This window comes from Tupaia chinensis, unplaced genomic scaffold (genome assembly GCF_000334495.1).
Source record: "Tupaia chinensis unplaced genomic scaffold, TupChi_1.0 Scaffold000066_1, whole genome shotgun sequence".
Lineage (NCBI taxonomy): Eukaryota > Metazoa > Chordata > Mammalia > Scandentia > Tupaiidae > Tupaia > Tupaia belangeri.
Genome location: NW_006159525.1, coordinates 7073751 through 7097682, shown reverse-complemented (window position 1 = coordinate 7097682; position 23932 = coordinate 7073751). Strand labels below are relative to the sequence as shown.

The following is a 23932-nucleotide window of genomic DNA, read 5'->3' as shown; positions in this document are numbered from 1 at the left end:
TTTTTCTTGGTTGTTTTCTCAATCTTCTTGATACTTTTTTCTAGGTCAGACGTTTTGTCTTCTACATTCAAGATTCGATCTTCTGCCTGATCTAACCTACTTTTAATACTTTTAAGGGAGGTTTTGATTTCCTGTGTCACATTCTTAGACCCTAGAAGTTTCATCTGGTTTTTGTTTAAGGTATCTATTTCTTCTTTCAAATCATGAAAGGACTTCCTCATCTCCTAGAACTCATTGTCTCTTTTATCTTCCATCTCAGTTAGTTTGGTCACTATTAATATTCTGAATTCCTTATCTGACATGTCCACTATGTCTGTTGTATCGACTGTGGGTGATGTAGGCTTGATTATTTCCCTTGGGGTAGAGGCCTTTTGCTGATTGCTCATACTTTTTGAGCCTCTGTGATTATTCCTAGTCATCAGGTGATCTATATGTTCCTCCCTAGCTTATTCAAGGTATCTCTGAGTGTTAAAACGTGGGGTTAGAAAACTGGAGATTTCTCTTAGGGTCTGCCTACCTAATGCTCACCCGTACCATGCACTGTTGTCACTGGTCCTGGGTGACCCAAAGTCCTCCCTGTGTCTAAGGAGTGGTGAGCTTCTAACTGACCTAATAAGCTACATCTCAAGAGCAAAGAAAAAAATCTCACCGCGTGCTATTCAAAACACTGAAATTCAGCGAGTCCAAAGGCAAGTGGGGAAGGGGCGAAGGATGAGCGACAGGTCCTGGCCATTATGGACTGCAGCCACAGGCAGCCTGGTGTCTGGAACTGCCTGCCAGCTTGAGCCAGTCTCCAGAAAGGGTGGGTAGGGGTGCGAGTTCGTCTCAAAGTCCCAAGAAACCAACCTGAAGTCCAGAGATGAGTAGGGGTGGGGATGAGCAACAGGTCCTGGCCGTTAGGGTCTGCAGCTGCAGGCAACCTCACTACGGTTTTGATGTTAGTGACACCCAAAAGAGTCTCATACAATCCCAGGTGTCCCTGGACCACATTTTGAGAATCATTGTTCTAAATAATTTCTGAGATGTGCTTTCATTTAAAAATAAAATTTATAATATTTAGAAATCAGTATTTTCAGTAGTTTTAGTGATGCCCTCTACCTCTTTATAAATTATTTATTATTATTATTATTTTTTTAAAGTTTGCCATAGGGCACGTGTGCTTACCAGAAGACAGAGAGAGAGAGAGAGAGAGAGAGAGAGAGAAAGTGAGAAAGCAAGTCACTAGGTCCAGTACTCAAACCACAGTTGGCCATGTGGGAGTTTAGCACCTTAAGCAACACACTACCTGCTGGCACCTCTACCTCATTTATAACAGAACTTTACCAGTATTTATTTCTTGACTCTGTTATTTTAGTGCATCATCAAATAATTTGTTCCAGACAATGTATCAGCAAGAACAGAGAAAACTATTCCATAAGAACAAATAATTCCCAGATTTCAGTAAGTCAATGAGCCTCTGCTTCAGACGCCCTTCACCCTGGCTTCTGTGTCTGGCTAATGAACAGCTACCATCTGAAAATGATAGCTCCTTTGGCAAAGAAACAGAGACCATACCTAACTAGACAGCCATCACTCTAAGAAATTAGGGAAATACAATCTTAACTTAGAAAATCTGTGACCAGTCCAGAGGATGCATGCATGAAATATTTTCTGCGTCCTTCATGCATGAATAATTGATCAAACTATACATTTCTTTTTAGTCATTTCCTTTTGCCTCTAAATCTATAGAGGTGGATATTTTAGACATTTAGGGTTTCGAATTTACTTTTCATTTTTCCCTTTGGGTTTTTACCTCTTTGTGTTCTGGCATGTTCTTTCACCTTTATTTTGTGATTATTTCAGTTCAGTATTTTTTTTTTTTTAATTTCAGCAATCATTCATTTCCAGACCCTCTTTTATTTTCTGGTTGTTTCTTTTCTGGATGGCATTTTGGGCATAATGTATTCTCATATCCATACAATTGTGTGTGTGTGTGAGTGTGTTTGTGTGTGTATGTGTGTGTGTGTATTTTATTTCTCTTCAGTTCTGTGCAACATTTCTATTCCTGCCGGGTAACTTTTGCCCTTTGCTCTTCTTGATTCTATTCCTTTATGTTGTAGGTTCCCATAAATCTCTGTGGCCTGTTGTTTTTACATACTTAAGGGTGAAACAGTGAAAAGCTAACTTGAAACGTCATTTAATGAGCTGGACTTATAAATGTCTGGACTTTCCTGGGGAAATCCCAAGTGCTTGAAGATAAAGTCCTATTCTCACACTAATTTATATTTTTATTAAGAAGGCAGCTCTAGGGTTGACTCCACAGTGCAGTGGTTAAATGCAATGCGTTGGCAGCTGGATCCCATATAGCTGACAGGGGTTGGAGTTCTGACCCTGGTGCCTTGAAAAACACAATTGCTCCAAACCTGACAGGATGGAGAAATGGAAGAAAAGCTATTGTGGTGTGACCATGTCCCATCGGGAGGTGCTTTCTTTGTCTCTCTCTTTCTCCAGTGAATGCATGAGCCCTCTGGCAATTAATTTAAAAAGAAGAAGGAAGGGGAGGGGAGGAGGAGGAGAAACAGTGAAGGAGAAGAAAGAGGAAGAAGGAGGGTAGGAGGGAGAAGAAAGCTCCAGCCACCGGTCTGGATTTAGGTGTCCTGTGTTGGACAATAGTTTGTACTTTGCGTTTAAATAATCCTTCAGTTGGGCCAGCTCCACAGCATAGTGGTTAAACACTGTGCAGAAGGTGCTGGGTTCCACATGGTTGACTGTGGTTCAAATCCTGGCTTGCAAAAAGCACCAGACATATGCGTGTGTACGCAAGATCCTGATGGGATGGGAAAATAGAGGAAAGGATTGTGGTACGATCAGGTCCTATCGCTTTTTATCTATGATATCGATCAGCTTGCCTCTATTTTTTCTCTTTTAGAGTTTGGTTTAAATGTTGCATCTAATTTTCTTCTCTTTGTTACTGTGACTTTAACTCTTTACTCTTATTTCAGGGGACACTCCAGTGAGAGAGGGAAAAAACATTTGTTTTCAATCAATCATCTTTAATCAAAAGTGTTTTTCTATTTTAAAGAATTCAATAGAGAAATTAGGTTTTCATTTTTGTTTATTTGCTTGGTTGGTTTTTGCCATAGGGTGCGTGCATTCACCTGAGTGAAACAGAGAGACAGTGACAGGCAAAGTGAGAAATGACACCCCAGGGAGGACGGCCATGCTGCAATCCCTTCTCCTCCATTCTCCTCTTGGCATTTTGGGCATGTGTGCACATGTGTCCACTGTGTTTTTCAAACCACTGGATCTGGACTCAAACCACAGAGCTGACCGTGTGGAATCCGGCATCTAAACCACCACACCACCTTCTGGCCCTCCCACGACTATTTATTTATTTATTTATTTATTTTTAGAGAGAGGTTTTATTTTATTTTATTGTTTTTATTTTTTTTTTTTTTTGAGAGATTTTCGCTATAGGGCTCATGCGCTCGCCAGACGGACAGAGAGAGACAGAGAGACAGAAAGCGAGAAATCACCCCCCAGGGGGGATGGTCACGCCGCAATCCCTTCTCCTCTATTCTCCTCTTGGGATTTTGGGCACGCACGCACACGCGCCCAGCATGAGTTTTAAGCCACCGGGTCCGGGACGTGAACCGTGGTCGACTACGTGGGAGCCCAGCGACATAGCCATTATGCTAACTGCTGGTTTCCCCCTAGAGAGAGATTTCTGCTATGGGCGCATGCACTCGCTGGAGAGACAGAGAGATAGAGAGACAGAAAACTAGAAATTGTCCCCCATGAGGGATGGCCACGCTGCAATCCCATTCTCCTCTTGGGATTTTGGGAATGCACATACATGCACCCAGTGTTTCAAGCCACCAGGTCCAGGACTTGAACTGCAATGTAACCACTACGCCATCTACTGACCCCTTAGGACTATTTTTAATTCAAACTTTACCAGAGAATCTTTGAACCAATTTTTGGATACAGAATACCATTCGTCCCTTTGTAGTTACAAACAGGAGAGGTAGCTCTTCTTCCCAGCCTCCCATCCTCCTGACATTTGTTTCTTTGTTAGCTAAGAAGACTTGCAGCTCAGGATAGGCTCTGTAATATTTCAGATTTTTACTTTCTCTTTGTAGCTTAAAAAAAGAACCTGTACGGGGACTAGCAAATGGTATAGCAGTTATGTTGCTGGACTCCCACATGGCCAACCACAGTTTGAGTCCTGGACCCAGTGGTTTAAAACTCACGCTGTGTGCATGTGCATGTGTGCCCAAGATCCCAGGAGGAGAATGGAGGAGAAGGGATTGCGGCATGGCCATCCCCCAGGAGGGGATTTCTCACTTTCTGTTTCTCTGTTTCTCCAGAGAGTATATGTTCCCTATAGCAAAAATCTCAAAAAAAAAAAAAAAAAAAAAAAAAAAAGAAAGAAAGAAAAAAGAGAATCTATTAGTCAGAGTTCTCCAGAGGAAAAGAACCAATAAGGTGTGGGGGGAGGGGCTAGGATAGGGGTCTAACGAGATTTATTGTTTTTTTAATTTTCATTTTTATTGGTTTTTTCTTTTTTTTGTGGGGGAGAAATTTTTGCTAAAGGGCACGTGCATTTGCCAGAAAGACAGAGAGAGACAGAGAGACAGAAAGCGAGAGATCACCCCCCAGGGGGATGGCCACGCCGCAATCCCTTCTCCTCCATTCTCCTCTCGGGATCTTGGGCACACATGCCCACGTACCCAGCATGAGTTTAAGCTACTGGGTCCAGGATTCGAACTGTAGTTGACACATGGAAGTCCAGCGACATAGCCATTATATCAACTGCTGGTCCCCTAATGAGCTTTATTATAAAGAATTGGCTCACACAGTTATGGAGGCTGGCAAATCTGAAATCTGGGTGGGGGCCAGCAGGCTGGAGACCAGAACCATGGTGCAGGCCCAGTGTGCAGGTAGGCTGCTGGAGAATTCCTCTTCTCTGGGGAAGCTGGTCTTCTGGTTCCGCTCAGGCCTTCAGCTTACAGATGCTGGCTGCCTGCATTGTGGATGGCACTCTGCCCTCCTCAAAGCTTACCAATTTAAAGTTAATCTTATCCCGAACACTGCACATTGGCACATAAAAGTAACTGACAGCGGGACCAGCAGGTGGCGTAGTGGTTGGGGCGTTGGACTCCCACATGGCCGGCTGTGGTTCAAGTCCTGGACCTGGTGGCTTGAAACTTCCACTGGGCATGTGTGTATGTGTGTGCGTTCCCAAAATTCAGACAGGAGAATGGAGGAAAAGGGATTGTGGCATGGCCATCCCTGCCAGAAGATGACTTCTTGCTTTCTGTCTCTCCAGTGAGTATGTGCACCCTAGAGCAAAAATCTCTCTCAAAAAGCAAAACAAAACAAAACAAAAAATGCTTGGAAATTTCATTACTTATGCACACATTGTGTCTCTGTTTCTTAGGATGACCTCGGAGGACCAAAATCAAGAGGACCTCATTTTCAAATACTTCAAAGAAAATAAAGTGGAGATTGCAAGTGTAATAAAAACACCATTTCCTTTCCTTATGAGCCTCCGTGACCACTCCTTCATCTCTCAGAAGATGTTTGAAGTAAGTGGCGGAATGTGCTCATGATGGTTAGCTTGCCTCACGGGACATTATGCCAAGCCCAGGGTGCCATGAGCAGGCTGAAGGGCTTTCTGGGAGTTCAGACCCACCCTGTCCTGCAGTCAGGGAGCACCAGGGAGGCAGGCAGCCCAGAAAGCATTTTCTCTTCAGTAGCCAGCGCTGGTGGGCGTCACTGGGCTGAAGTCGTGGAGGACAGGGAGTGGGAATAGGGTGCAGAGCATCTTGGGGACGACTGTATTGTATTAGGACACCAGTTACAATGAAAGCAAATACTCGGGTCAGGCAGCAGCTCGTTACAAAGCCCTCTTCCTTTTTTTTTTTTTTTAAACTTATTTTTGGAGAGGTTTTTGCTATAGGGCGTGTGCACTCACCAGAAAGACAGAGAGAGACAGAGAGATAGAAAATGAGAAATCACCCCCTGGGGGGATGGCTACACCGCAACCCCTTCTCCTCCATTCTCCTCTTGGGATCTTGGGCACACACGCACATGTGCCCAGTGTGAGTTTAAGCCACCGGGTCTAGGTCTTGAACTGCAGTCGGCTACATGGGAGTCCAGCGGCATAGCCATTATGCTGACTGCTATTCCCAAAGCCCACCTACTATAAACACACGCGCCTGAGATTATCGAAATTCAGAGACGTTGTGTCACATTAGAATAAATTTGGAAGGAGGCGCTCGCTACTCTTTCTTCAAATCATTTCTTATTTATTAGAGATTCTGGAGTGCTGGATTGCAGGCAAAGCTTAGCTGTGGCACCCCTGGGGATGCTGAGGACAAGACTTTTCTTCCTATGAATTTTCTTCTTCTCTTTTCTTTTTTTTCCCCCAGGTATTTTTAGTTTCGATTTTTATTTTTCTTGCCATAGGGTGTGTGTACTCACTGGAGAGGAGACAGAGAAAGGGAAAATGAGAACCCCTCCCCCCAAGGAGGAAAGGCCACACCAAAGTTCCTTCTCCTCCATTCTCTTGAGATTTTGGGCACGCACACACATGCACTGGGATGATTTTCAACCCTTTGAGTCTGAGACTCAAACTGTAGTCAGTCGTGTGGGAATCCCTCTGTCTTAACCTCCACATCACCTGCTGGCTCTGTCTCTGTGAATTTTCTTTGCTCTTTAGCCAGATTTACAGAAGGGGAGGATGGTCACTTGGTTTCTGAGAGCCCTCAGGTTAGGTCAGTCCTGGGGTAAGAAAGGCAGTGGGTGTTGACTGGTCAACAGAACAGCCTCTCATGGCTTTGTTAGGGCTACTCCTCAGACTTTGGCCAGGTTCTAAAAAGCCCACACAGTGTTTGAATTTGAACCCACTTTTATGCTCCAGAATTACTCTCCATAGGGTACCTCAGTGTCAGATCAGATTCACATAATCAGAGTCTATTTTTATAGTGGGGGGACATTGAAGAAGTCCTTCAAATACATGTAAAATCCCAGCATTTCACAGGAAAACCAATGTGAACTAATCTGAATGTTCCATTACCCATAAGTCCATAGCTATGTAATTCTTTATTCACTATTTTTAAGCATTATGAAAAAGCTTGTAGCCTGGTCCCAGTGCCACGAGTGGCGTATGATGTGCTCGGAGAACTGGAGAAGTCCTTCAGCTTGTCCCTTCTGGAAACACTCTTCAGCAAGGCCAACTGCAGAAGCTACCAGGGTTTAGAAGAAATTCATAAAAGTTTCCTGAATGGTAACTATTCAATGACCTGGGGGATTCAGTCCATTTCATTTATTGATTCAGTTCACTCTTTATTAATATTTGACAAATATGTTACTGAGTGACTGCCACTGCCAGGTACAGAGGGAAAAAATGATGAAGAAAACACACATGACCCGTGTCCTCACGGAGCAGACACAGGGGCCGTGGCAGATGCTAACAGCATGGTCCTTCAGGTGGTGGCTCAGCCAGGACCCGATCTTGATGCCGTGAAACAGAGGGCTTAAGTTTAGTTTTTAGGGGGAAGCCCTTTCACAGGGAAGAAGAAAGCCCTCTTTGGCATTTGCAGACATGCACCAAGATAAAAGACTTCCCTTTGTATCAGAAAACTTAGCATTCAGTGCAGTCCTGGTTCAATGTACTTCTCCAGAGGAAGAGTGGGAAGGCTATAGGGGAAGCTGAACATAGGCCACCCATGGTGGGGGGTGGGGGGTGAGGGGTGGGAGGTGGGGAGCAGCATGTGAAAACTACAGAGTGAGAGAGAAGGTGGGCTTTCTGAACGCCGGGGTTCAACCATGAAGGTGGGAGGTAGGATTTGGAAGCTGATTCTGGAGGAGAAAGTTTAGAAGGCCTGACACCTTGTGCTAAGCAATTTGAACTCTGTTTTTTTTTTTTTTTTTTTTTTATGGAAATAAGTACTAAGGGATTTTTAAGCAGGGAAAAAGTAAAAGAAGTCAACATGAAAGGAGAGATGTATTGATCTGGGAAAACCATTATCCTGGTAAACAGAAGAACAATCTAATTTCTATACTATCCCGTATCCAATCTAGAGAAAGGAATAAAGAAAGTCAAGTACCTGGGCACAAATTTCAAGTCAATTTTATATTTGCTATCAGGATGTCTCTGAGCTGTGGGTATGAAGGGAATGGTGTTACCTTCACTGCCCACACGTCACATGTCCACTGCCCACCCAGGGACTGTGCTGTCCTTCCCCACCCAGTGCCTCCAGCCCAGCTAGGGAGCATACCTCCTGGAAGCAATTCCTATGGGAGAGGGAGGTGAGTCGAGGTGAGCCGTGTGAATGAGGGCGGAGGTACAGAGGGCCTGTAGGAGCAACCAATGTTTCTCTCATCCCAGGATTTCATGTCAGGCGAATTTGGAGGAGGACATGGGGAAAGCTGTGTGGTCTAGAGAATATAAAGAAACCACATGTGTAGGCATTTTCCTGGAGAGTGGGGAGACTGCCCAGAACCTCTAGCTCACCTGTCCTCAGGGAAGATGCTCTCACCTCCCAGACTATGACCCACGTGAGTTGCAGAGTAGAAGTCCAAAGCTAGACTATGGTTTAGAACACGCCACGTCGTCCTGCTGCCAGGTCCTCATCTTCACTTACTGTGTGTGGAGAGGACCCCCACTCCTCAGCGAGACGCTCTCCTTATGCTCTCTAGACCTGAGTCACACTGCTCGTCCCACGTCCTCCTCCAGATTCTGCCTGACTTGAGGTCAGCGTGTCCTGGGATGGGAGGAGAAGAAGCATGGGCTGCTCCTACAGGCCCTCTGGACCTTCAGCCCTGCCCACTCCTCTTACCCCTGCTCCCGTGGGGATCGCCTCCAAGAGGCATGCTGCCTTGCCAGCGCTTCGAGTGGCATCTTTCTGTATTTCCTGGGTACTTTATGTGAGTCTTGCGTCTCTACCTGTTTTCTGGGTCACCTTGAAATGTAGCTCAGAGGCCATCCGTGTCCTTGGTTGATTTCCCGCACTTCTCGTTGCTGCCCCTGGTCCATAGCTGCGGTAGCACTGGCTCTGGGCCTCTGAGGTCAGAGTCACTTCCTGCCTTTCAGAGGTAGTTTGCGCTTGACCCCTCCCGCCCCACCTGGGGAAATGTTATTTGCTCTTCACTGCTCTGTTCTTTGTAACCAGATCATCTTCCCTGATAAGATTAAGCAAAGATCTCCCTTCCCCCTCTCTTGCCCTCTGCACTGATGTGTGCAGCAACATGGGTGACTTTCAAACACATCATGGTGAGCAAGAGAGGATCGTCACAAGAGCACATGCCATGGGATCACATATAACTCCCAGGGAGACGAGTACAGTACCAGAAATGAAGGCTTACCAGTGGTCATGAAATCAGAAATGCTGGATTAAGCACAAGAGAATTTTCTGGGGTGGTGAAAATGTTCCAAATCTTAACTGCCATGTTGACATCACAGTGATTTACACTTCAGATATGTGTTTCTTATTGAAAAAGAGGGGGGCATGGCTCTCTTGGTCTTAAATAGGGAACCTGGAGCTTGAACATAGAGTTCAGCTGGAGCACACTGAGGTCTCTCCTGTGGTGACTGAGTTTGGTTATTTTCATCCTGTTCTTTTCAGTGTCCCAAGGACAGTTATCTCGCCAAACAAATAATCAAAAAGGGCCAGTCAAAGAGAGAGCCAGCTCACAATTTGGTGGACAAGGTAACTATCATTGAACTTACCGGTTCCTTTATGAAGTCTTTGTTTTCTCATCTTCACACAGGCAAAGTCTGTGTTGTGTCTCCTTTCTTAGTCTTTTATACCCCTCTCCCATCAACCCCTCGTGCCTGCCCTTCCCTGCCAGCAGGTTTGAGAAAGACAATGAGAAAGGAGTTGCGAGCTTCTGAATAGATGGAGTCTCCGCTGATGGAGAATATAAACAGAGAGAATGATAAAGTAGAGAGAGGGAAATGCATGACAAATTATATGCACGGATCGGGTTTTCTGAAGAAACGTAAACCCTCCCATGTTGGCATGGGGGATTGTTTTCAATTAATTCCATAGGACGATGAAGAGAAGCTCAGAGAGACGCTCCGTAATATGGTTAAGGGAACCAGATACCATGTTTGAGTTCCCACTTCAGCAGTTTGGAAAACACGCCTGGTGCACATGCATGTGTGCCCAGAATCCTGGTGAAAAGAAGGAACGGAGGAAAGAGGATTGCAGCGTGACCGCAGCCCACTGGGGAGTGCTTTTTCTCTCTCCCATGTACCATCTGGCAATAAAATAAATAAATAAATGAATAAATAAATAAATAAATAAATTTATTTTTTCTTGTTTTTTTTTTTTTTTTTTTCCTTAAAGAGGAACTTTATAGTGAAATAATATGCCATGTCAGGTTCATGTGGGAGATCTTCATTACAGAGCTGGCCAGCTGGAGGTCCCTGGACCGAGTCAGAGCCCCAGAGGGGAATTTTGGAGATGGTGAGGGTGGGGAATCTGAGGATGAAATTACAGAGGCAAAAGCTGACAAACAGAAGTGGGAGAAACAGATAAAAAGTGAGCATAGCATAGAATAAATAAATAAATAAATTTTTTTTTTTTTGTTTTTTTTTTTTTTTTTTTCCTTAAAGAGGAACTTTATAGTGAAATAATATGCCATGTCAGGTTCATGTGGGAGATCTTCATTACAGAGCTGGCCAGCTGGAGGTCCCTGGACCGAGTCAGAGCCCCAGAGGGGAATTTTGGAGATGGTGAGGGTGGGGAATCTGAGGATGAAATTACAGAGGCAAAAGCTGACAAACAGAAGTGGGAGAAACAGATAAAAAGTGAGCATAGCATAGAGCAGAGAGGAGTTAAACTGAAAAATCTGTCAAGAAGCAGAGATGAAAATGGAGAGAAAAGAATATGGGAAGAGAAAAACGAGAGGAAAATAAACACCAAGGAATGGGGAAAGCTGGGGCAAGGTATAGAGCAACTGTGTAGAAAAGTGGTTCAGAAAAAGGCGTAGGGCCCGCAGGGGGTGCGGTGGCTAAGGCACTCGATCCCACAGCGCCAGCATCATGGCGGTGGCTAAGGCACTGGATCCCACAGCGCCAGCATCACGGATTGAGTACTGAATCTGGCAGCTTGCCGACCACACTGGGCACATGTGCATGCACGTCCAAAATCTGGAGAGGAGGATGGAGGAGAACGGATAATGGCATGGTCATCCCCCTGCCAGTGGCGGGGGGAGTGATTACTCACTTTCTTTCACTGTCTCATGTGAGTGAACATGCCCTGTAAAAAATTAAAAAATTAAAAAAAAAATCAATTGAGAGTAAAAAGGAGAGAGAAACAGATTGGGACAGTGGAGGCTTGAGGTAAGAGCACTGTATATAAGCAACATTTGGCATGTGAGTTGGCTTCAGTAGTTGACAGTTTTCAGATTAAAATGCCCACAGTTATCAGAGTGGCACATACAAAGAAATAGAATTGCAACAGGCGACTCAGTGATTCCCAAGGACAAATCTCCATCCTAAATTATATTCAGGCTAAGTTTATCATGTACCTAAAGATTCTTATCCAGGGGTCTGATAGACATCCAAGCCAGCCACAATAAGGCTCCTGCCTATTTCTCCAGCCTCATCAGTTGAATCCTGAAAGTAGAATAATCCTTCCCCCCCCCCCCCAAATAATTTTAATGGACTCCCATGTAGTCAACTGTGGTTCAAGTCCCAGACCCAGTGGCTTAAACTCACGCCGGGCGTGTGTGCGTGCATGCCCAAGATCCCAAGAGGAGAAAGGAGAAGGGATTGCGGCATGGCCATCCTCCCTGGGGGCTGATTTCTCACTTTCTGTCTCTCTGTCTCTGTCTGTCTTTCTGGCAAGCACACACGCCCTATAGCAAAAACCTCTCCAAAAAAGAAAAAAGGAAGAAAGAAAGAAAGAAAGAAAGAAAAGGAATATTTTCCCTCGATGGGTGAATTATTCCCAGTCCAGCGACATAGCCATTACACTAACTGCTGGTCCCAAGAATATTCCTTTTCTTATACCTCATTTTCCTTCTCACTTGCTCATTCATTTACTCCCACTGGGTTCTGTGTGTTTTATCCATCTCTGTCTCTGTTTCTTTCTGCTAGTATTTATTGGTGCTTCTCTTTCTGGTGAAAGCGACTAAAGCATTTCAAAGTTAACCTTCAGGTCAGGTTGTTTCTGTTTCTTAGGGTTTCCAGGTTTTTTCATTACTTATGTTCTTTCTGTTGTGATGTCTCCTTTGTCATAAACCAAGACCTTAGAGGGATTTCATTCCTTTCTGCAGAGGACAGCAATGTCTGTCATGAAACGTGTGATGTAGAAGTTCCTCAGGAAGCCTTGAGCTCTCCACCAAGAAGTGGTTCAGGTAAGGAAGGAGAGGATTTCTCTTCCTGGCCTGCAGGATGTCAAAAGTTCAAATTCAGATCTGGTATTTCCTGATGTCTTTTACTCTGAGTGTAACAGTCAAAACATTCCGTTTGTCCTGAATCTCATGACTCATGTAAGTGTTCCCAAGCATATCCTAGTAGAAATATGCTAGAGAAAGAGGATGTCTTATGCCTATTAATACTGAAGACTTAAATGTATACCTACCCATCCTTTATTCTTCCCTGGAGAATACTACATAAGTATCATTTTGTTTGTTAATATTTTATTTTGTTCCTTAAAGTCTTAAAAGAAGAAACATGGTCTTTTTGATCAACTACTCTGAAGTTTTTTTTTTTTTTATAAAGAATCATTTATTTATTTTAATTAATTAATTTACTAAAGAATCATTTATTTATTTTAATTAATTAATTAACTAATTATTTTGGAAAGGTTTTTGTTATAGGGCGCATGTGCTCGCCAGAAAGAGAGAGAGAGGGACCAGCAGTTGGTGTAATGGCTATGTCGCTGGACTCTCATGTAGTCAACTGCAGTTCAAGTCCTGGACTCAGTGGCTTAAACTCACACCGGATTCATGTGCATGCCTGCCCAAGATCCCGAGATGAGAATGGAGGAGAAGGGATCGTGGCATGGCCATCCCCCCCTGGGGGGTGATTTCTCGCTTTCTGTCTCTCTATCTCTCTCTGTCTTTCTGGCGAGCGCATGTGCCCTATAGCAAAAACCTATCCAAAACAAAACAAAACAAAGGGAGACAAAGAGACAGAAAGTGGGGATGGTCACGCTGCAATCTCTTCTCCTCCATTCTCCTCTTGGGATCTTGGGCATTCACACACATGTGACTGGCGTGAGTTAAGCCACCTGGTCTGGGACTCGAACCGTGGTCGACTACATGGGAGTCCAGCCACATAGCCATTACATCACTGTTGGTCCCTATTTAATTTTTTTCCTATTTAATTTTATTTGTTTTTATTATTATTAAAATTTGCTATAGGGCACATTCACTCAACAGAGAGAGAGAGAGACAGAGACAGAGAGAGAAAGTGAGAACTTACCATGATGGAGTTTGAGAAGAGAGAAGTAATTTTAAACTTGCCCCCTGCACAAGCATAGGAATAATTAAATACTGTATATAGGAAAGACAAAGTAGAAGTGAGTTAAAGTAATAAACATGGGGATAATGGGACAGAGAGCCAGAGAACATCACAGAGGAAGAAAGACACAAATGTGAAGAGATGGTAGAAGCCGGGAAGAGGCCATCAAGTCAAAGAGATCCACAAATAGCTTCATAGTTCAGGTACAGCAATGTGTGAAGACAGAGTTAAAGACCGAAAAAAGAGAAGTCAGGAGAAAGAGAAGGAAGGGGTCTAACAAGTTGCTAAAGAGTTGGAGCAAAGCTTGTTTTGTGCAAGCGTACCTTGATTCCCAGGGAGCATTCTATCTTCTGAACATCAGAGATTAGCATGATCACATCCAGATATGTGTCAAAGACACTGTCACTTGCCTTTCATGTTCCTGTTTGTCTCCTCAGAGTCTGGGGAAGTTATTCTACAAACAGATGAAGAAGAAATATTCACCTTGCTATATTGTGATACAGAAGGTAATTCAAATTAAATAGACATATAATTAAAACTTTTATTTTTCTGTCAAGAGAAAACACTTATTCTTTCATTTCCTTTCCTGCTCCTCTATCCACCAATCCATCCATCTATCCATATACCGGTCTATTCATCCAATCATTCATTCACCCACCCACAAATATACCCATTTATTCACTAGTCTACCCACCCACCAAGCCACTCATTCACCCATCCATCCATCCATCCACCCATCCATCCATCCACCCACCCATCCATCCATCCACCCACACACCTAGTAATCCACCCATCCACCCATCTGTCCACCCATCCATCCATCCACCCACCTAGTAATCCATTCATCCACCCATCTGTCCATCCATCCATCCACTCACCCACTCACCTAGTAGACCATCCATCCACCCATCTATCCATCCATCCATCCATCCATCCACCCACCCACCCACCTAGTAATCCCTCCATCCACCCATCCGTCCATCCATCCATACACCCACCCACCTAGTAATCCATCCATCCACCCATCCGTCCATCCATCCTTTCATCCATCCACCCCTGCACTGACCTACTATGCCCAACTTTTGGCTACTTTCCTCAGGAGACACCAGCAAACAAAAGAAAGACGGGCTCAGACTGTGGTTTTCTTATACACAGAACATAGACGAGGAACTACAGATAGGGTCATTAAGTAGAGACCTGAGTGATTGCCAGTTTTACCTAAATAGAGATGGATCCAAATATGACCAGATTGGGATGTATTATCAGGGAGGGGAGATCATTTTCAACCCGTTTTTCCTGAGATTGTTCCAGGAGTATGGACGTAATGAGAATATTGCGATGAAGAAAAATTGCATTAAAGACTTTGGAAATGCATCTGGCAAGGAGAAGGGTCTCTGCTCTTGTCTTTCCAAGGGCAAAAGTTGAGACTTTTGATGATATAAGAAAAAGAAGAGGCAATACACAGAAAGATTAAAATTTAAATTTTATACTGAATGATTAGGGACAGGAAGTCAACTCAGGTGAACAGAGAGAGGCAAGGAAAGAGGTAAGCTTCATAACTGAGCAAGGCACGGAGTTAAAAGGTAGAAAAGAAGATACTAAGAGAGAAGCAGGGAGAAGGAAAATGCTAAATGACAAAGACAGTGAAGAGGCAGGAAAGTTATACACAGAGACAAATATAAAGGAGAATGCGCAAAAGCACAGTGCAGAGTCAAACTGCCAGAGAGAAGTTCGGGACGCTATGGAGACTTAAGGAAGAGTCCAGGGCGGAAGCGACTGTGACACAGGGTGGACCATGTCAGCACTGAGTTTAGTGTCCCCAACTATCAAAGTGGCAGCCTGCCCCAGGTGTTTCTAACTACTCTCATGTATAACATAAGGGTTCCGAAGCACATATTTCCAGATTCATCGTCTAAAACTCACTCATGAGTGACTAAACATGTTCACGCAGATCTCTGAAAGACATCTCCAGAATCTCGATATCAGACACTTCAAGAACCTCGATATCAGACACTTTCTCAATTGCACATGCTATTTTCTGACACCAGATCTTCCGCCCCTCCTGGGTTACGTATCTTTTGTATAAAAGTATGGGACACTATTGCTCCATTCTTGAAGCTGGAACCTAGGAATTGTATGTTTTTTTTTTTTTTTAAGAATTATTTTATTAATTTTATTAATTTGTTTTTATTATTATTATTATTTTAATTTGCTAGAAGTCACATGCACTTACCAGAGAGAGACAGAGAAATGAAAGTGAGAAAGCAAGCCTCCAGATCTGGGACTTGAACTGCTGTCGGCCATGTGCAAGTCCTGTGCTTTAACCACCATGCCACCTGCTGGCCCTCAAACCTAGAAATTGTTAATGACTCATTCACCCCCCCTCAACGTAATCCCACGTCAATAATCCAGTTTGGTCAATTCTACTTTTAACCTTATCTCCCACTATCCATTTCTTTCTGCCCTCACACAAAATCTGATTTTCCCCAGGTTTCTCTCTCCTATTTTGGATGAGCACAAAAACCCGCAGTCTCATATGTCCCCCACCATCTTACTCCCTTCACATCCATCGTCTCCAGCTCAATTACTTGACTCTGAAAAGTGCAAGTTGACTTACCTTATTTTTCACTTTAAATCAGTAACTTCTTGTTGCCCTAAAGCTTAAATTCATTTTCCTCCCTGGGGCTCCAGCTTCATGTCTGCCTCTCCTGATGCCACTTCAAAGTTTGTGTTCAAGTATTTCAGTGATTTAAATGTTCTGGTTTCTCTCTCCTCTGAGCCTTCGCACATGCTTAGCTCTGTGCTTGGAACAGTCTTCTTGGCCTACTCGACTCTGAAAAGTGCAAGTTGACTTACCTTATGTCTCACTTTAAATAAGTAACTTCTCGTTGCCCTAAAGCTTAAATTCATCCTCCTCCCTGGGGCTCCAGCTTCATGCCTGCCTCTCCTGATGCCACTTCAAAGTTTGTGTTCAAGTATTTCAGTGATTTAAATGTTCCGGTTCCTCTCTCCTCTGAGCCTTTGCACACGCTTAGCTCTGTGCTTGGGACAGTCTTCTTGGCCTACTGCACTCCTCACCCTGCTCACTACTCTGGTGAAATCACGCCCAAACGGCTTATGATCTCAGAGATGCTCTTGCTGATCTCTAATCCTGCCTAAGTCTAGAAAACACGGGGACTAAAAAGTGAGGGTAGAACATAAATCACAGCACCAGGGTGGCAAGAGAGAGAAAGGGAAGATGGAAAAGAAACAAATCAAGACAAAGGTTTACCAAGGATGTAGCTGCAGGATCCAGAGGCAGAAGCAGGAGGGGCGGAGATGTGTGGAAAGGGTAAAAGCAAGAACAAGAACGAGGCAGGCAGACGAGGGGGACAAGTCTTCAGTCTCCATCAGATAATAATCCATGAATGCAATCACCCACTGGATTATTTCAAGAGCTCCTTTTGCCCTCCCAAAGCCCGAACACACACATGCAAACTGTTCTAACCTCTGTTTTACAGATAGGAAGATAAAGCACAGAAACGCATGCAGGTTATTTTCGTCAGGGCAAAGTAGAAAGAAAGGGTGGCACCAGTGTCCTCGGTGTGTGACTGGGTGACGGTTGTGTGTGTCCTGGGTGTGTCACTGGGCAGTGGATGTGTGGGGCCAGGTGGGTGTCAACGTGGGGTTGTTGGATATGAACAGAAAGAAGCAGCCTGAGAAGTTCTACAGTCTCTGGAATGGTGGACAGAGCCAAGGTAGGACTTGGTGGGGCCCAGGCTGGTGGTGCAGTTCATAGCAGCCTGGACTGCAGTGCTGGAGGCCACGTAGCCTCCTGAGGGTTTGGATCCCCACATCATCCTGAAGACAAACTGGGCTTGCACTTGGGTGCCCAGGATCCTGCAGAGCTGGAGGGCTGGGGAAAGGAGATCACAGTCCGATGAAACGCTGTTGGGGTACCTCTCTCTTTCTCCTCTTGTGCTCATGTACTCACGATCATTCAAAAGAAAAGAAAAGAAAAGAAAAGAAAAGAAAAAAGAAAAGAAAAGAGAAAGTACTTAGTGAGAAAGCGTGGTGAGACAGGGAGCTTAGGAATAGAGCTTGTCCTTTGGGATAGGAGAGATCTAGACTAAAAGAGGTAAAAAGGTAACAGAAAAGGGATACAGTCTCACTGTAATGAACAAGAAAAAATACATAGGAATGACAGGATGGGGGCGGCAGCTGATGTGGCGGTTGAAGTGCTGGACTCCCACAGGAGCTGATGTGGCGGTTGAAGTGTTGGACTCCCACTTGGCCGATGGTGGTCCAAGTCTCGGACCTGGGGGCTTGCTTTCCCACTTCCCTTCTCTCTCTGTATCATTCTCTGGTCAGATTCAAATGAATGAATAAATAAGTAAAAATAAATAAATAATTATTTTGGAAAAAGAAAGAGAGACACAGGAGGACATAGAAAAAGAAATGCCCAGACAGTCAAACATTGGCACGGCTAGGAAGCAGCGCCGTGTGGAGGCAGAACCGTGGGTTCTCCCTGAGCAGGAGGAAGACGGAGGTGCCACGGTTGGGATAACGGTGCGAGAAGACTGTGGTTCTCAGCTTTTGCGCGAACACGTTTTCCCATCGTGGATGGCGTGAGCGTGCACGGGTCTGTTTCCAGATCACCTTCTATGGCCCATCCTTTCCTTATTTCTCCGCAGAGATCTGTGATCCCCAAACTCCACAAGTGACTAACGGAGGGGAGCCAGCAGGGGTGCTCAGGCTACTCTCAGGTGAGGGACGAGGTACCTGGGCTTTAAGTTTCCAACTACCTCCATGAATCATTGTTTTCTAGTCAGGGTGGAAAAGGAAAGGCTCTCCTTTCTCTCATCCTGTGCTTTTCTTCATAGTCACACAAACATACAGGTGGAATCATGTCCATGTTCCATTCTATTTTTTTCCAAAGCTATGAGAGACAGAGGCTAAAGGTGGAAAGGGTATTATACCTGTGTGAAGAACAGAGGCAAAATATGTGTAAGGTAGACTGGGGCACCAAAGAAGAAATGCCTGAGTGATTGTGCTGAACGCACAGGAAACCTCAAATATCAGCGTTATGGCAGTTGAGGCACGGGATAGTACGTCCTGCCCACTTCTGGAGTCACCAGGAGCATGAACCTAAGTTTCGTGAATAGTTGAAGGCTTGCAATCCCTAAGGATGCTCAGATGTGTGTCTATGACTAAGCCAGTTTTCTTTTTTTTTTAGAGGTTTTTGTCTTAGGACATGTGTGCTTGGCAGAGAGAGAGAGAAAGACAGAGTGAGATGGAAAGTGAGAAATCACCCCCCAGGGGCATGGCCATGCCACAATCCTCTCTTCCATTCTCCCCCCCTGAGATCTTGGGCACGCACGCACACAAGCCTGGTGTGAGTTTCAAGCCACTGGGTCTGGGATTCAAACTGTGATTGGCCATGTGGGAGTCCAGCGACATAACCATTATGCCATCTGCTGGCCCCAAGCCATTTTTCTAAGGTAATTTACCCAAATGCCTGGAAGCATTTATCCAAGGACCATTTTAGGAGTGTCAAAGTATGCACTTCCAAAATTGAAGCCAACATCTTTTTCCCTGGAACTAGAAACTGACTTGTCTCAGTAATGGGACCACTTTCATCTCATTTTCTTGAGCCAAAAGCTTAGGATTTATCTATCACCCCTTCCTCTCTTTCAACCACACACTCCATGGATCACAAGTTCTGTTGATTTTTCCTTCAGAATATCTCCCACCTTTCTGTACTTGGCCAAGGCAAAACTATAAACCAGATCTCTGTTACTGTTTACTTGGACAAGAATAAGACTTTATCTTCATTCTTCCTCCATTCTGACTCCCATCCCACAGGTTACCTTTCTAAAAATGCAGATCAGGGGCCAGCAGGTGGTGTGGTGGCCATACAGCTGGACCTGCGTGGAAGGTTCTCGGCTCACACCTGGGCCTCCTTGTGCACGCTGGGTGCGGTATGTGTGCTCATGATAAGGGCAGGCTGAGGCTAGAGATGGATTGCAGCATGAAGACCCTGTTGGGGATTCCCCCTCCCCTGAAGAAATAAACAAACATTTAAAAAATGATAAATACAAATCAAACAGCATTCTCTTCTCACTAAAACCCAGCCATTTGATTGCTCTAAAGATGAAGTACCTTGTTTTTTTCCCCCTGGGGATTCTAAGGCCCTCTGCCGTGGGGCACTTGCCTGTCTGGCTAGACAATCATTTCCTCACATGCTATTACTTTCCCGTTGATACAACTTTTCAGTGTGTGCAATGCTCGGATCTCTCATGTCTGTCTCTTGAAAGCACGTTCAGGATTGTCACACATTTAGCACAAATTCAGAATTGTTATTAACTCCCTGTCTCATGTCTAATGTGGTTCTATCCTGTGTAAATTCTATTATCTCTGGGTTGGATTTCCTGACCCCTAGGTATTGAAAGATGTCCAGAACCAAAGACCAAAGGAAAAATGGGAATGCTAGAGACAAGGAAAGAGGGAGAGAAGGAGATCGAAAGAGAAGGCACCGAGAAGCACCGGGGAACGCCAGGGACAGAGCCCAAGGGGAGAGATGGAAGGAAGGCTCGGCGGCAGGCAGAAAGAAGTGGTAGGTGTAGGTGGGCGGAAAGGGAGGGAGAGCCCCGAACACATCCCACATCTCACATCCCCCAGGCGCTCCAGCCTCCAGTGCTCAGTGGCTGAAGTCATGCTAACCTCGGTCAGGGCCCTGTGGGAGGGGAGGTTCCTGTCTAGGAGATACTAAGTGTTCCATATCTTTCCGATGGTCTTATAGGTTCTTATTTCTGTCATGTTTGCCCCCTGAATTATGTACTGAGACCTCTGAGAGTTTTTGTTTCTTTCTGCAGAAGACAGAAATGACTGTTTGGAAATTAGCCAAACAGAAGAATCCCAGCAAGCTTCAAGCTCCCAGCTAATACTTGAACCTGGTAAGGAAAGGGAGGTCCCAGCTCTGGGTTTGGGGTATCAAGTGGCTAAACACAGAGGTGCTTCCTGCCGGCCTGGTGGCTTTTTTTTTTTTTTGCATAGAAATGAATAAATTGGGCCAGAAGACAACAGGATGTCTAAGACCCCACATGGCCGACCACAGTTTGAGTTCTGGAACTGGTGCCTTGAGAATCATGCCAGGCACATGTGTGTACGTGCCCAACATCCCAGGAGGAGAGTAGAGGAGAAGGGATTGTGGTGTGGCAGTCCCCCCTGGGGGGTTACTTCTTATTTTCATCTCTCTGTCTCTCTCTAGTGAATGCACAAGCCCTATGGCAAAAACGAAAACAAAAACAACAAATAAAAGAATGACGGTAATATGGGAGATCCAGTACAGGTTTTGGTTAAAGGAATAGCTTAATATCATGAAGATGATTTTAATTTCCTGTTTATTTATTTTTTAATTTTAATTTTTTAATTTTCAATTTCTGTGTCCCATGAGAATGGCTCCAAGATGTTTTATATAGTAAAATATATGGACTACAGTGATATTTAAGAAGAGATTTCAACTTTCCATTGTCTTTAAGATCCAGTTAATCTTAGGAATCCTCTTGTTTGTCTTTTAGTCATGACTTTTGGATAATTTTGGTTTTTCTTCATCCTTTCTTCAGCCATAGATCATGGCTAAGAAAACAGCCTGCTTTGTTTTGTTTTGTTTTACAAAATTAAAGTTTTTCCTCAGCGGTTTGCATCTTTTGTTTGTTCGCTTTTTTTGGCCAACTCAATGAGTAGATGAAGAAGTACTTAGATCTATAGTGTGAGAGATGACGTATGTATCGCATCAGAGAGGATAAACTTCACATCCCCTCAGCCTTATTTAAGACTTGGGGGAGGATGCATTATTTTTTTATTGATACAGACCAAATGATCACAAATGTAGTGGTTTACTCCAAAAGTTGGGCCACTCAGAAGTCTGGGCAGGTTCTATTCAGTTCTGTGCTTGAAGTCTCATGAGACTGAAATAAAGATGTCAGCCAGGCTGATCGATTATCTGAAGAACATGGAAGGTCACGTAATCACACTTACCCAGGTTATTGAGAGAATCCAGTTCCTTGTGGTTGTAGAGCTAAGCTTATGATTTTGTTGCTGGTTGTTAGTCAGGGTCTCTCAGCTCCTAGAAGCTGCTTATCATCCTTGATACGTGGCCCCTACATCTTCAGGCCAGTAAATATTTTTGGAATCCTCACACTTTGAAACTCTGACTTCCTCTTCTGCTGCTAGCTGGAGGAAACTGCTTTACTACATTACTAAATTACTGGAGAAAGGATGCAAATGAACAGATGGAAGCCGACGTAGGCTGAATCTCCAGTCCAAGCCAGGTCCCAAAATGAATGGATGTGGGTCCATTAACTGGAAGGCAAATTGTGCAAAGATGTTAGGCCATCCACCCTGGGGGGTGATTTCTCACTTTCCTGCTCCACTGTCTTGTCTCTCTTCCCGTGTGCGCATGTGCCATATGACAAAATCTATAAAATAAAATAAAATAAAATAAAATAAAATAAAGGAAAAATGAGAGTAAATGAAGTGGTGGAAAGATAAATACATTAATGGCAAAAACATTTTGCTAAATGCTGTACCTCCAAACCAAAATGATGAATTACTGTAGCTCTAATTGGATACCTTTCTTTAAACAATAAGATAAATTCAGAAATAAGAACTCAGATTCAGTTGTCAGTGGTTTGGGAAGAGGATCTGAGTTGGGCACAAGAGGTCTGATATTCCCACCTGCTGGCCCAGGGATCTCATAAGACACCCCCAAGAAAGTGTCTTCAAGGTGATCTTGGTAAGACATTTTCTCTCTCTCTCTCTCTTGCTGTAGGGCATGTGCCAGAGAGACAGGGAAAGTGAGAAGCACCCCCCCCCCATTCCAGGTGATGGCCAAACCGCAGTCCCTTTTCCAGGCTCTTCTTGGGATTTTGGGCATGTGCATACACTCGCCCTGTGTGTTCTCAAGCTGCTGGGTCCAGGACTCAAACTGTGGAGTCAGCCATGTGGTATCCAGTGCCTTAACCTCCATACCAACTGCTGACCTGAGAAATTAATTTTTAAAAATTATTTATTTTATTTATGATGATGATGATGATTTTTAAGTTTGCTATGAGGCACATGTGCTCACCAGAGAGAGAAAAAGAGAATGTGAGAAAGCAAGCCACCAGGTCCAGGACTCAAACTGCTGTCAGCCATGTGGGAGTCCAGCACCTTAATGACCATCCTACCTGCTGGCTCGGAAATTCATCTTTTTTAAAGGAAGAAGCCACCATTTCATATCAAAGGCTAAAAACTGATTTATTGCTTGCTAAGCAAGTCATCTGCTGGGTGGAGGCACTGTGCTTATGGGACACAGTCTCTATACAATAGGAAACTGCTGCTCTTGTTCAGAGTTATGGGAAACATGACTCTGAATAGTCATTCAGGAACTCAGATTTGCACAAGCAAGAGTGTTTATGAGTGACCACCAGTTAGCGTAATGGCTATGTCGCTGGATTCCCATGTAGTCGACAGCGGTTCACGTCCCAAACCCAGTGGCTTAAAACTCACGCCAGGAGAAGAAGGTTCCACATGGCTCTAGCGAACTAGATTTTTCAGGGAATGAAGATTTTGATTTTCTACGGATAATTCAGCCTCCAACAAACGAGCTAGCGGCAGAACTTCAAGAATTTGAAAGAAACACACCATCCATCAGATGACAAGAAATCACCGCCGGATCATGAGAAATATGGGGAAACGAGAAAATACCTCTCCTCCAAGGGAAAAGAGTAACTCTTCTTCATCCACAAGCAGTTCGATGAAAATCATGGAAATGTCTGATAAGGAATTTAGAGCATTCATAATGTCAAAGCTAACAGAGATGGAAGAGAAGAGAGACAATGAACTGCTAAAGAGAAAGGAGAAAGAAGTTGACGAGTTCCAGGAGATGAGGAAATTCTTGCAAGATCTAAAAGAGGAATTATACACTTTACAAAAGACTCAAATGAAACTGCTAGAGATGAAGTCTATAATACAAGAAGTCAAAATCTCCCTTGAAAGTATTAAAAGCAGACTAGATCATTCAGAAAATAGAATCTCAGATGTAGAAGAGAAAGTGGCTGGCCTAGAAAAATCCACCACGAAGACTGAGAAAATGGTCCAAAAATTTGAGAATAATATGCGAGAAATACTGGATACCATCAAACATCCAAATATCTGGATAATTGGCATTCCAGAAGGTGAAGAGACCCAAAAGGGCATTGATAATCTATTCCATGAAATCCTGCAAGAAAACTTTCCAAACCTAGAGAGGCATTCAAAGAACCAGTCACAAGAAATACAAAGGACCCCAAATAGAATCAACCCAAGAAGATCTTCTCCAAGACACATTATAGCCAGGTTGACCAAAACCACAGACAAAGACAAGATACTAAGATTAGCAAGAGAAAAACATCAAGTTACCTACAAAGGACATCCCATCAGGCTAACAGCAGATCTCTCATC

At 44.1% G+C, this 23932-nt stretch overlaps 1 protein-coding gene across 1 annotated transcript in view; it reads left to right on the top strand.

Annotated features, from left to right (window-relative positions):
- LOC102473203 (nuclear body protein SP140) overlaps positions 1-23932 on the top strand; it is a 48332-nt gene that overhangs the window by 19937 nt on the left and 4463 nt on the right. The window contains exons 2-9 of the mRNA XM_027766639.1: positions 5423-5570; positions 7108-7273; positions 9615-9698; positions 12277-12357; positions 13906-13974; positions 18142-18213; positions 19890-20063; positions 20323-20403. Coding sequence (XP_027622440.1) covers positions 5423-5570; positions 7108-7273; positions 9615-9698; positions 12277-12357; positions 13906-13974; positions 18142-18213; positions 19890-20063; positions 20323-20403 — 875 coding nt within the window. The remainder of the gene's footprint in view (positions 1-5422; positions 5571-7107; positions 7274-9614; positions 9699-12276; positions 12358-13905; positions 13975-18141; positions 18214-19889; positions 20064-20322; positions 20404-23932) is intronic.